Source organism: Dicentrarchus labrax, unplaced genomic scaffold (assembly GCF_905237075.1).
Source record: "Dicentrarchus labrax unplaced genomic scaffold, dlabrax2021, whole genome shotgun sequence".
In the NCBI taxonomy this organism is placed as follows: Eukaryota; Metazoa; Chordata; class Actinopteri; family Moronidae; genus Dicentrarchus; species Dicentrarchus labrax.
Window position 1 is genome coordinate 14,599,718 of NW_026136707.1, and position 12,338 is coordinate 14,612,055.

The window sequence follows — 12,338 nt, forward strand, 5'->3', positions numbered from 1 at the left end:
ATTTTAGAAATGTAAAGGTATTAAAAGATATAAATCACAAGAAACACACAGTGAATTTTGCAATTCAGAATCCCATTGGTGATCTTTATTGGTTTAATGTTTAGAAATCACAGATAAAAAGAGATACCTTTTTACCCTTCATGCAAATCATCACTGGAGAGATAAATAATGAAGACAACCAATAGACACTGATGTCTTATGTGACTGGATATTGTAACTGTGTGCAAGTGTAAGATTTAGTTGCAAAAAAAAAAAAAAAAAAAAATAAGCCTGTGTTCACTGGATATGTGAGTAAAGGGTAGTAATAAGTGTATGCTGGGATCTGAGATAAACTGTCAGTAGAGTGTTCAGTCAACCTCCTCGATAGTTGGGCCAGAGGAGGAGCCGCCTCCAGCTCCACCAGGGAAGCCACCAGGCATTCCTCCAGGCATTCCTCCAGGCATTCCTCCCGGCATACCCCCCTGGTATAGCTTAGAGATGATGGGGTTGCACACCTTCTCTAGTTCCTTCTGCTGGTGATCGTACTCATCCTTCTCTGCTGTCTGGGTTACAGAAGGAATGAAGAAGTTATTTCAAAAGGGAAGAGGGGAAATTGCTTCACATTGTTTACAAGATATGAACATACTATAGGAAACCACTCTGTCTTCACAATGTGAGCCAAAGCGGAACCTCTTTCATCACGATTCGTTCAGTCAATACATTTTTACCTGGTTTCTGTCCAGCCAGGCAATGACTTCGTTGCACTTGTCTACAATGGCCTTTTTGTCCTCAGGGCTGATCTTGTCTTGGAGCTTCTCATCTTCCACAGTGCTCTTCATGTTGAAGGCCAGAGACTCGAGAGAGTTCTTGGCTGTGACTTTTTCTCTCTGGGCCTCATCCTCAGCCTTGAACTGCTCTGCCTCCTGCACCATCTGCTCAATGTCCTCCTTGCTCAGTCGCCCTATGGGAATATGAAATACAAGGCTCATTACCTCCTGTGCAATATTTGTTTTCATTTATTCTCTCTGTTCATTCTTTCAGCTTTGTAATGCTCCTGAAGATTTAATGTGATTATCTACCTTTGTCATTGGTGATGGTGATCTTGTTTTCCTTTCCAGTGCTTTTGTCCACTGCAGATACATTCAGAATACCATTGGCATCAATGTCAAAGGTCACCTCAATCTGAGGAACACCTCTGGGAGCAGGTGGAATACCGGTCAGCTCAAACTTGCCCAGAATGTTATTGTCCTTGGTCATGGCTCTCTCACCCTCATAAACCTGAAAACAATTACTTAATTCAAATTCTGATGCCTCAGTGAATACTCTCAGGAGTAATTGCAATACACAGGGGCAATAACGAATGAACTGTTATTTGTCTGGAATTTTACTTTACTATGGTTGCGCTACCTGAATGAGCACACCAGGTTGGTTGTCTGAATAGGTAGTAAAGGTCTGGGTTTGCTTGGTGGGGATGGTGGTGTTCCTTTTGATAAGGACAGTCATTACTCCTCCAGCAGTCTCAATTCCCAGGGACAGGGGTGTGACATCCAGCAGCAGCAGGTCCTGTACATTCTCAGACTTGTCACCAGCCAAGATGGCTGCCTGCACAGCTGTGAACAAATGGTGAAACTAATGCCATGATGACAAGACAGCTTTCATATAAACCACTTGATCGTGACAGCTTTTATACTAAAATAGTAGTATGACTAGAAAACGAGGACAACATAAATAAAGATACCCACCTGCACCATAGGCCACAGCCTCATCAGGGTTGATGCTCTTGTTGAGGTCACGACCATTAAACAAGTCCTGCAGCAGCTTTTGAATCTTGGGGATACGTGTGGAGCCACCCACCAGGACAATATCATGAATCTGACTCTTGTCCATCTTGGCATCTCTCAGGGCCTTCTCCACAGGCTCGAGGGTTCCACGGAACAGGTCTGCATTGAGCTCTTCAAAACGGGCCCTGGTGATGGAAGTGTAGAAATCTACCCCTTCGTAGAGTGAATCGATCTCAATACTGGCCTGGGTGCTGCTGGAGAGGGTGCGCTTGGCACGCTCGCAGGCTGTGCGCAGACGACGCACAGCTCGCTTGTTGTTGTTGATTTCCTTTTTGAACTTGCGCTTGAACTCAGCAATGAAGTGGTTAACCATGCGGTTGTCAAAATCTTCACCACCCAAGTGAGTGTCACCGGCTGTGGACTTGACCTCAAAGATGCCATCTTCAATGGTCAAGATTGACACATCAAAAGTACCGCCTCCAAGGTCAAAGATAAGAACATTACGTTCACTGCCAACCTAAAATGAATGATAAGAATTAAAAATAGAAACATAAATCTGGTTACGGTTTGAATGGTATTATTATTATTTTATTAGTTAGTAACCTTTTTGTCCAGGCCATAAGCAATGGCTGCAGCAGTGGGCTCATTGATGATGCGCAGTACATTAAGCCCAGCGATGGCTCCAGCATCTTTGGTGGCTTGACGCTGAGAGTCATTGAAGTACGCAGGAACTGTGATAACTGCATTGTTCACTGGCTGTAAAAACAGTAGACCATGAGTCACTACGTAATTATCTGTCTTGTCAGCATGCTGCAAACATTAAAAACTGTTGTCAGAGGCCACAAGGCACTCATAGAAACATTTTCTCACAATTTATTTTGAGGCGAAGGAACTTAGTGTGATTACGAGGTGTTAGATTTTAGATACGGTTTTCCGTAAACAGGTGTAGATACTAAATACTGTTTCCTGACAGCTGCAGCTTGTCATAGCCATGCTTTTGACTGCATAAAACCAAACTACCCTATGTCCTTTCAAGCATAGTGTTATACACTAATAGTGATCTACCTTGCCAAGATAAGCCTCGGAGATCTCCTTCATCTTGGTGAGGACCATTGAGGAAATCTCCTCAGCGTAGAAGGTCTTGATCTCACCCTTGTATTCAACCTCCACCTTGGGTTTCGATGAGTCATTCACAACTTTGAAGGGCCAATACTTCATATCTGACTGCACCACAGCATCGTCAAACTTACGACCGATTAGACGCTTAGCATCTGAGGGAGATTTAAGAGACAAACAAGACACTGTAAGTTCACAGTGTGCAAGCTAAGTTTTCTTCTCAAAAAAATAACTTGTTAACATGGTGAGGAGACTGAAAATAATAATTTTGGATCACTGTTTCCGAGTCTGTTGTGTTTTTGGTGTTGCAATCCTCACCAAATACGGTGTTGGCTGGGTTCATGGCAACCTGGTTCTTTGCAGCATCTCCAATGAGTCTCTCAGTGTCTGTGAACGCCACGTAGCTGGGCGTGGTCCTGTTTCCCTGGTCATTGGCAATGATCTCCACTTTGCCATGCTGGAAGATGCCCACGCAGGAATACGTGGTGCCCAGATCAATGCCTACTGCTGGTCCTTTAGACATCTTAGATAGAAGAAAAAAGTTAAAAAGGTAAAAGAAACGTGTTAGTAACTGTGGCCTTTTTTTGGACAGTATTTCCAGATTAGTGCATGTATTCATCATCACTGAATTATTTTTATTCATTATGATGTTTATGATAGTAATAGTTTTGTACTTATAGAATGTGCATCTACCTGCATACTATGTACACCCACAACATTCTGTAGGCGTATTTATAAAGGTGTACCTTTCCCTTTTATCTACTTAAGCTGCATCTGGCATGGCCATGTGAGGCTTAGCTAGTGCTGGAGTTGCTTCCATGGAGCAGTGGCTCAAATCCTGTCCTGACACTTGAGATGAGAGAGTACGTCACACTACTCTTTAATTCTCTCTCCACACCACTTCTCTCTCCACTCCTCTCTCAGCAACATAAGACTAGAGTGTCTCGGTCAGGCTGGTGAAATGTTAAATACTGATCCTGTAATAGTGATCGGTGTGTCTATTTTCCAACAGCTGGCTCCAAATAGCTTACAGTTACTATAATAAGTATGAGCACATCCACATGGCAATGAATGGAAGGTGGCTAAAAATTAAGAGATTATTTATCAATGACTAGTGGGCAGGACTTGCCTGTCTCCTATTAAAAACCAAAAATACACACAGAAAACTACAGCTTTTAGGTGCAGTAACATATTTGATTAGTGAAGAACTCAACAAAAGCCTCTTGTTGCATGCAGCCGTAATCTGACAAACCCAGCAAAATGAGACAGGAAATAAAACTTTTTTAGAGGCAGAGGAAATCAAAAACACACAGCTAAATATTTCAATAAATAAAGCAAAAGCAAAAAACTGCCTTGATTAAAGTTTAAAGATTTTTAGATGATATTTTTTCATCTGTTTGCATAATGGGTGGAAGTAGAGACATTCTTCCTTCAATGTCCCAGAACTGCTTCAACTGACAGACTATTGAATTATCACTTGTTATCCAGTTGCGTAACACAGAGCAGAAAATGCTGACAGAGTTCTGTTGCTTCACTGCCTGTCCTACGCCCACATCTGAAACTTTCCATGTAATAACACGTTGGTCTGCTACATATAAACAACATGCTACATAAAGTGCTACATATATGAAGGAGGTCTGTATTAAATTCTGTCATAGCCATACTGTATAGTTAAGAAAAGCAGGCAAGATGACATTCAACTGACGCTGTTTTGATATGGAAAGGAATCATTAAAATCATCCAAAGGGACATTTGTTTGCTTAACAGCCATTGAACTGTGTGGGGGTTTTTTTTGTGGGGATTCTGCTTCAGCCTGTCATGCAATTGTTTTTGACAGAAACCATGCAAGCCTGACGTATGTGAGAATACCTCTCACATTTGGCAGTTAGGTTTTTAAAGCAGCAAGCAAGACAGACTATGAAGCCAGGATGCATGCAATGCTTCTCATAGAAGGGGTTACCTTGCGCTGTCAGACGTTCAAGACTTGTGAGTTTACTGAGTTACAGTGGTGCCTAGCACACTCCTCTCCAGCACTCCTTTCCCTCTCCTGGCAGGCGGACTAAGAGGGCGAGTGTCTCTGCTCCCTAGTGTATATAGAGTACCATGCAGGGAGAGCCCATCAGGGTGTCAGGTGACACCAAGGAAAGTTCTAGGCCCATGTCCCTGCTCATTGACTGGATTTCCTTGAAAGAAACTTGGTGTTCCCTCTGTAGCTCTCTACTGAGCAACACAATGTCAAATTAAAAATGTCAAATGACATAGGGCTTTATCTGACATCTAAACCAAACGTGTTTTTATTACAGAAACTTCTGTCTTAAACACGTTTGATCATAAAAAGCCTCATGTCTCATCCAGATGTTAATTCCATTTGCAGTATAGAAGCTGTAATTAAGAGGTCACATTATTAGCTCACTTGAGAAATACACATTTTTAGCTGTGACATGATTTGCATACTGGCTGGGGCCAGGAGCGAGAGCATGTTGTCCATTACTTGCAAAGTTGGTGGTTTGAGCTCCAGCTCCTCCTGTCCACACATTGAATTGTCCTTGAGCAAGACACCAAACCTTAATTTGGTCCTGATGGGCAGGCCAGCACCTTGCATGGCTGTTCCACCGTCTGTGTGAGTATGTGTGAACAGGTGAATGCCAAAAACAGTAAAGCGGATAAACGTGCAGTCCCTTTACACTGATGATCTGTACAATCTATCTGCTGTGTGTGTGAATAAATGTTACTTTTGGGGAGGGAGAATGACTGTAGTTGCACAAAGGCATGTGCTTTTGTGTGGTAATGTTTCTATAAGGGAACTTATAATGTGTTATGCAAAGATCTTTTGCATAACATTTCAAAATCCGTTTTTAAAGACCTCCTGTGTAAGAAAACACCACATATTAAACAATCTTCAATAGTTTTATTGAGGTATCATTTTTCAGGTTGTTTATAGCCAGCATGTGTTTCCTTCTCTATTTAAGACATTGTTATGCAGTAAGTTTTCCTTCCCCTTACTGCATGGTCCCACTGCCAGAGCTAAAAAACTGAACATCTATTCTTGTTACATAGGCCTCTTTGACACACAGGCCATCTGGCATTAAATATAACTGCAGTCCGTTACAGACAGCACCTGTTGCGACACACCAGATCATGGTATTCACGCACACCTGTCAAGCAGTGGTTTTCTTCTAGCAGTTGAATATTGCATAACCCGGAAAAACAAATTCTTTAAAGCTTCGAGTCTGAAGTACTAAGACATTTAACTTAAACTTTTCATATTCACGGTTGTGTTGGTCAACTTTCATAAAATAAATACTGTACATTTATAATGAACAGCCATAAGTGATCAGACTGAAGGTAAGCAGCCATTAATACATCAGTGTTTCCCTCAGAAATAAAAACTAAGAATATGTGCCATCAAAAAACAAAGAAAAGGGGGAATATGGATTTTATGGCCCCTGTTACAAATTACAGTTTCAAAAGAGTCTTGGATGTCACATCAGGTATTTAAATAGTAGCTATCACTTTAAAATAAGTAAACTGCGGAGTTGATAAAGAAAGTCTTCTTGTTTGCTCTTGTGTGCTCTGCACCGCCCATTCATATAGTCCCAAGCACAGCGCTTGCAGTAGTTGTACAAATGGCATTCTGCTTTCTTCAGTGTGCTGTTCAGGTCCAGTGTTCTCTGAAGGCTGCTCAAACAGGCAAAGGTGTAACCAATACATTCATAAACAAATACACAATCCCTTGTTTGTGATGAGATTTTCATGCCTTAATATACAGACAAACCTGTTTGTGAACTGTATGAGTTGTACATCATCTCGGCACCGCAGCAGAGACTCTCTGTTCTCTAACAGGATGGCTGCACAGATGAAGAGCTCAAAGGTGAAGTCAGTGTTGATGGCCTGCAGCTCTGACTGTGAACTGTCATCTGCGAACATCACAAGGCAGAGACATATCACTAAAATATTATGCTAATTATAATGCTCCAGCTCTGTCTTTTTAGTCTGAGACTCTACTAGAGTAGCTTTGCATGATTTACTCTTCAACAACATCCTTATTTATCTTATATCAGTAAATATCTAGCTTTACTTCACAACTGAAAAAGCTTGAAGAAAAAACACTGGAATCATGGCATTCAGAGCAGTCTCTTCATATGGCAGCTTTTTGTTCATATGGTTTTTGTTTTACATACGTTTACCCCATAATTTGACACTTCGCCTTGTTCAATATCAACATTGTAACAGTATATATGGCAGAAACTAAGGATAAGCATAATCGGTCCCCTTTAAAGTCAGACATTTAACAGAGGTAACTAACTACATTCAGCCTTATTTATACTGCCAACAAAGTTCTGTGTTTCACCTGTGCTGCATTTTCGTGCCAGCCTTTCCTGATAACGGGCTCTGTCTACTTGTTGAGAGATAAGCTCCAGATGATCACAACTCAAGATCTCGAACAAACGTAATGCGTCACTGTGTTCAAACTCCCTCTGGAAACCCAGCAGCAGCCACCTTAAATGAGGGCCAACACATGCCACACACACACACACACACACACACCCCCACACACACACACACACACACACACACACACACACACACACAACACACAACACACAACACACACACACACACACACACACACACACACACACACACACACACATAAACAAAACAAGCACATGGAATATAAACCCATATTCAAATTTAGAGAATGAAAATACAGAATGGTACCAAACATATGCGCAGATTTACCTGTGGCAGAAGGTGAAGCTCTCCATGTTGTCTGTGACCAAATGAGCATAAAGCTGAGGGTCCAGTTCCTTCAACAGGGCTGCTTCCAACTCTAAAACAGATTAAACACAACTCTTTCATATGCTTATACTGCAGTATCTAAACTAATGTATAAACTGTGCTTTTTGCAGTGGAATCTGTAGTGAATAGTTTTATTTCTAGTTAGTTTAGGGACTGTTTTTTTATGGTTTTGGCCCAGTGTTGTGTTATTGTTTTGGAGATACACTTTCAATATCCTTGTTTTACCACTAGAGGTCTCAATTTTGTTTTGAACAAATCTTATTACACAACATGCATATCTTGGAAACATAACACTTGTTATACATTAAGTTGCATTTCTGTTTGCTAATCTCACCTATTTTCCTGTGCAGACCATCAGCCCTAAAGTCTTTGGAGAATTTCTCCATGTAGCAGGAGAAACTCCAGAAAGTGTCCACCTCAGAGTCAAGGACCTCCAGGAAGCGGCTGCACAGGTCATTCATTCCTTGGGCATAACTGACCTCTGGATCAACAATCAAGACAAGTGGAGCACAAACAAACAGTAAGTGTCTTTTATGGCACACCACACAGCCTCTGGTGCTGTCTGATCTAGTCAGTGTCAATGAACCTGAGGAGGCTTATCCTTGTTGTTTACCTGGATGAAAAGCAGCATAAGTGATGAGGATATCTCTCAACACCAACAGATTGCCCAAACCTTCACCCCTGCAGACACATACATTATTAGTAATGCATAAATAAGCAGAATTAGCAGAAACTATAATAACTATAAACTACAACAACTACAATATTGAATTATGTTTTGCAAATGATCTCAGACTCCATATCCAATTTAGTCGTTTTTTACTCTAAATCTTCATCTAAATTCATAGCACATACTTGAGATCAGTGGCTTTCAAACTTTCTCATGTCAAGCACCCTCAAACTGACACAAATTAGTCCCCATTTTATAAGATTTTGTCCCAAATTTAGTTGATGTGGTCTTTAGAGTTAGTTGTGTTAGAGTTAATACCAATAAATTAAACATGACCGTCTATTGCTTTTTGTTTTTGGCATCAACTGAGGTAAATAACCCCTATTAGCTGCTTAAAACTAAATGTATGGATCTTTACTCCCACAGACATCACATCAAGGGTCAGCAGATCCAACACACTATCTCTCGACTCATATCTAAAGTATCACAATCACTCACTGGTAGTAGCTCAGGTCTCTGTTAGTTCTCGGTACATCCTTGTCAATGATTCGTATGGCTTCCCGCAGCTCCGCTTGGTCAAATATGACCCGCTCAAACAATATCTGGTGGGAGGAAAGAAATGCAGACACAATTGATATTGATCTCAGTTTTAATTGTTTTAGTGGAGTCCATACATTTAAATACACTTATTTTTTATTCTGTGGTGGTCTTGCACTAGAAAAGGGAATAATAATGTACAGGCTGTAAACTAGTGTCAGTAGTTTGAAGTGAGTATCATTCTGTCAAAGATGCTTGTGAAGTATAAATATCTGTATGCACAAATCTATCAGCTGCACTCACTCTCCAGACAGAGGTGTTAAACACTTCAGCTAGTACAGAGGTCAAATGATACCACTGTTTGTTTAACAAAATTAGATCCTGTTGTGTAATTTCCCTAAACACACTTCACTCCTCCCACTTTAAAAAGTTATTTGCTTTTCTCTTGTACCAAACAAAGCCAAAGAAAATATATTTAATGGAACTACAGAAATCTAACAAATAAAATTTATTGGAAATAAAAACAGAAGTACATATGAAATAGAAAAGATAAATATAGATTAGAATTACACTAACAAACTAACTTACTAATATCTAACTCATCTAACCTGTGCCTGCAGCTCCAAGAAAGCCAGTCTGTCCCTGACCTCCTCTGACTGGTCCTGGGTCTGTTGCTGGGCCTGTGCCTGCCTCTGGTCAAAGTACCTGACCGCTGCCACCAACTCAGCTGGATGAAGATCATATGGTCACAGACATTTTAAAAACAGAGAAAGCAGAACAGTGAAAGCTGTGAAATATGATTTCCTTCATTGCGACAGAGTTGGTGCATGTTTGGAGTTTTACCATCAGTGCCGTTGAGGTGCATTTGCACAGCTGAAGGTAGAAACTGCTGCCACTTTCTCTTCATGACCCGGTAACGTACAACCAATTGCTCCTGCAGCAAAGAGCGCTCTAAAGCCGTCGAGCTGCATGGGTACATCCCAAACAGAAAGCGCCACACCAGGCCACGCTCAGAGGGAGACACGCCACCTGGACAGGGATTGAAAACATTTAGCTCACTAGGTTATTTCAGCTGTTATCATTTAGTCAAACCAATCACCACCCGACCAAGTGGAAGAATTAGAGCTTTACAGCTGAAAACAGAGAGAATCTTTAGGAGAGAAACACTGGTCCAAAATTTGGTGAACTTTACCCTGCTTTCACTGGGATTTGAGATGAGGATTTGAGATATCTTATGTAATGTTTTGCTCTGCAAGTTCTTTAATCTTTGGTTTTCATGTTTGTAGGGATGGAATGTGCACAAAGGTCAAAAGGCCACAGAAAAAGAGAGTTTCCACATTCCTGCTCATGGATGGTAGATAGAATGTGATGTGTTACCCCAGCGAGAACTAGACTGTCTTGTGCCCAATGTTCTGCTGAAGCCTTCAGGACTTTCAGCTATATAAAAAAAAGCCAATCAGCATGCTAAGGTGGTACCAAGACCATCTAAGTGACAGTATAAGAACTGTTTTAACACATTTATGCGGAGGAGCCACCTCTGAAACATTAATCCAGGCATATCCTCATTTCTTAGGATCACACACTGAATATTTTTGTTTGACTGTTGAACCTCATGTGATTTTATTCTGCTCCTTAGGAATGGCATGTGTTGTTTTATCTCTGGAGTCACACTGGAGTTGTTTGCTTGAGGGGGTCCGATGTACAATGAAATGATCAATTTCAGAGAATGGCTTGACTGTGTCTCAGTTTAAAGCCCTGCAGCAAAGCATCACTTGACATCTTCTTGGTTGATGCATTTGGACACTCATCATAGAAATCTTTGTTAAATTATAAACTGTAACAACAAAATACTGCATGTGTAGACACCTGGGCACACACATTTCTCTCCATACTTAAGCCATATTTTATGTTATGAAATGTTTAACCTCCTTTATTCAATTAGACAAATTGTTGTTGCATAGCATTTCACACTGTTTGGATACAGAAATGTATGAATAATCCCTCAAACGTGAATTTCACTGGATTAGCAAAGATTTTGTATTTCTTAATGGGCCTTATAGGATTATTTAAGATTTCTCCTTGACCTGTTTTGACCTCAATCATTACTTTCTATTGTATGAGGTTAAAACTGAGCCACACTTGTTGCATGCGAAATATATATAATATAATATAAATAAAGAAGAAGTTTGTCATAATGATGCACCTAAACTTGACATTACATGCCAAGTGCAAAGCACGTGATTACCTAATATCTGCATCAACACATGACTGACAGAAGGACAGACAGACAGACAGACAGATATACCGTTTTTGAATATATGCATCCTCAGTCTTGACTCGTCGACCCTTCCCTCAGCGTCCATGACCCCAGGTAAGGTGAGACGTGCGGCGGACAGAGAAGGAGAGCTGACCGCTGCAACTCTCCTCTGGAAGCGGACATCACGCCGGTGACTGTCCGAGGAGCTCGTCTCTTCTCCCGCTGTCTGCCGTGGACTCCCGTTATTTAGATCTTCCATCTGCGCCTGCAGCAGGCCGTCGGCGATCAAGCCACGCACAGGTGAAGAAGAGCTCGTCTGACGTGCCGCATCCACAACAGACAGCCCTCAGTCATCCCCACAGACTGCTCCCGTCGCTTCCCATCTCCCTGTGCTGAGCTTGGGCTGAAACCGAAACCAGCCAGGACTTATTCCTTTATTTTCAGCCGTGTCAAATCGATCAAGATCACAAAACTTTTGTTGAAGTAGTTTTTCAGAAACGCATTTACAGCCCCCGCTGACTCTCATTCGTCCATCTGGGAGTCATATGACTGCACCTTGAGATCCGAGTTTGGCCCACATTCCAGGTGGAGTCCGGACTTAGGTGCCAAAGTTCACATTGGATTTTTGAGAGTGTCTTACTCCACCTAGTGGTTTTATTTATCGAAGACAACAACATCCAGCACAGCAGAAAGGTTTCCAGGAACAGTTTGTGTATTAATAAAAGCCGTGTGTGTGTGCCAAAACAAATCCATCATTCTTTTTCTTTACTTTGAAGAGGGAAATGTTCATGGGGGACAGCAATATTTGCTGGGAAAATCCCCAAATTAATATATTTGAACTCCAAATCATTGCATTACTGTACCACATTAGTGAAGTATTGAATAGAAAAACGTGGCATTAAAAAACAATATATTACAAAACAATACGTTTTATGTTTTATATGCAAATCTTCAGACACTTTTCCAAATACATCCACGTGTTTTTCATTGAACTTTTTAACACATTTTTTATTTTTTTTATTTAATCTAAATGAATGTGTAAATTTGACTGACTGGCCAGGCCTCTTTCAGGGGTGGCACCTCTACATCTGCTCCTACTTTGAATTTAGATTTTTAACTAGAAACAAGAGACACAGTTCTAGTTGTGGTGTAATTATTTTCTTAATTAGAGAAACATGTTAATATTAGGCTTGCT

The 12,338-nt window shown here is 41.0% G+C and overlaps 2 protein-coding genes across 2 annotated transcripts; both read right to left on the minus strand.

The window, feature by feature from the left end:
* Positions 1–63: 63 nt before the first annotated feature.
* Positions 64–4,977, minus strand: LOC127366538 (heat shock cognate 71 kDa protein). Its single transcript, XM_051405572.1, has 9 exons — positions 4,837–4,977; positions 3,195–3,399; positions 2,826–3,031; positions 2,364–2,516; positions 1,722–2,277; positions 1,387–1,589; positions 1,059–1,257; positions 708–940; positions 64–542 (listed from the first exon to the last, which is right to left on the minus strand). Exons 2-9 carry the CDS (start codon positions 3,397–3,399, stop codon positions 348–350), a joined length of 1,950 nt encoding a protein of 649 aa, XP_051261532.1. The 5' UTR covers positions 4,837–4,977; the 3' UTR covers positions 64–347.
* A 787-nt stretch (positions 4,978–5,764) lies between these two features.
* si:dkey-238d18.4 (TBC1 domain family member 15) lies at positions 5,765–11,758 on the minus strand. The gene is made up of 10 exons (XM_051405586.1): positions 11,192–11,758; positions 9,730–9,915; positions 9,495–9,613; positions 8,848–8,951; positions 8,293–8,360; positions 8,014–8,160; positions 7,620–7,710; positions 7,228–7,376; positions 6,652–6,793; positions 5,765–6,554 (listed from the first exon to the last, which is right to left on the minus strand). Exons 1-10 carry the CDS (start codon positions 11,400–11,402, stop codon positions 6,386–6,388), a joined length of 1,386 nt encoding a protein of 461 aa, XP_051261546.1. The 5' UTR covers positions 11,403–11,758; the 3' UTR covers positions 5,765–6,385.
* Positions 11,759–12,338: the final 580 nt, after the last annotated feature.

Bases quoted from the DNA above. Each gene is read 5' to 3' on its own strand.
- LOC127366538 (XM_051405572.1), bottom strand. From the start codon at position 3,399: ATGTCTAAAGGACCAGCAGTAGGCATTGATCTGGGCACCACGTATTCC. The intron at 2,278-2,363 runs GTTACTAACTAA...CATTCATTTTAG, and splicing joins CTTATGGCCTGGACAAAAAG to GTTGGCAGTGAACGTAATGT. The intron at 941-1,058 runs GTAGATAATCAC...ATATTCCCATAG, and splicing joins CACCATCACCAATGACAAAG to GGCGACTGAGCAAGGAGGAC.
- si:dkey-238d18.4 (XM_051405586.1), bottom strand. From the start codon at position 11,402: ATGGAAGATCTAAATAACGGGAGTCCACGGCAGACAGCGGGAGAAGAG. The intron at 9,916-11,191 runs GTATATCTGTCT...ATCCCTGTCCAG, and splicing joins GATGCATATATTCAAAAACG to GTGGCGTGTCTCCCTCTGAG. The intron at 8,161-8,292 runs GTAAACAACAAG...TTGTTGATCCAG, and splicing joins TTATGCTGCTTTTCATCCAG to AGGTCAGTTATGCCCAAGGA.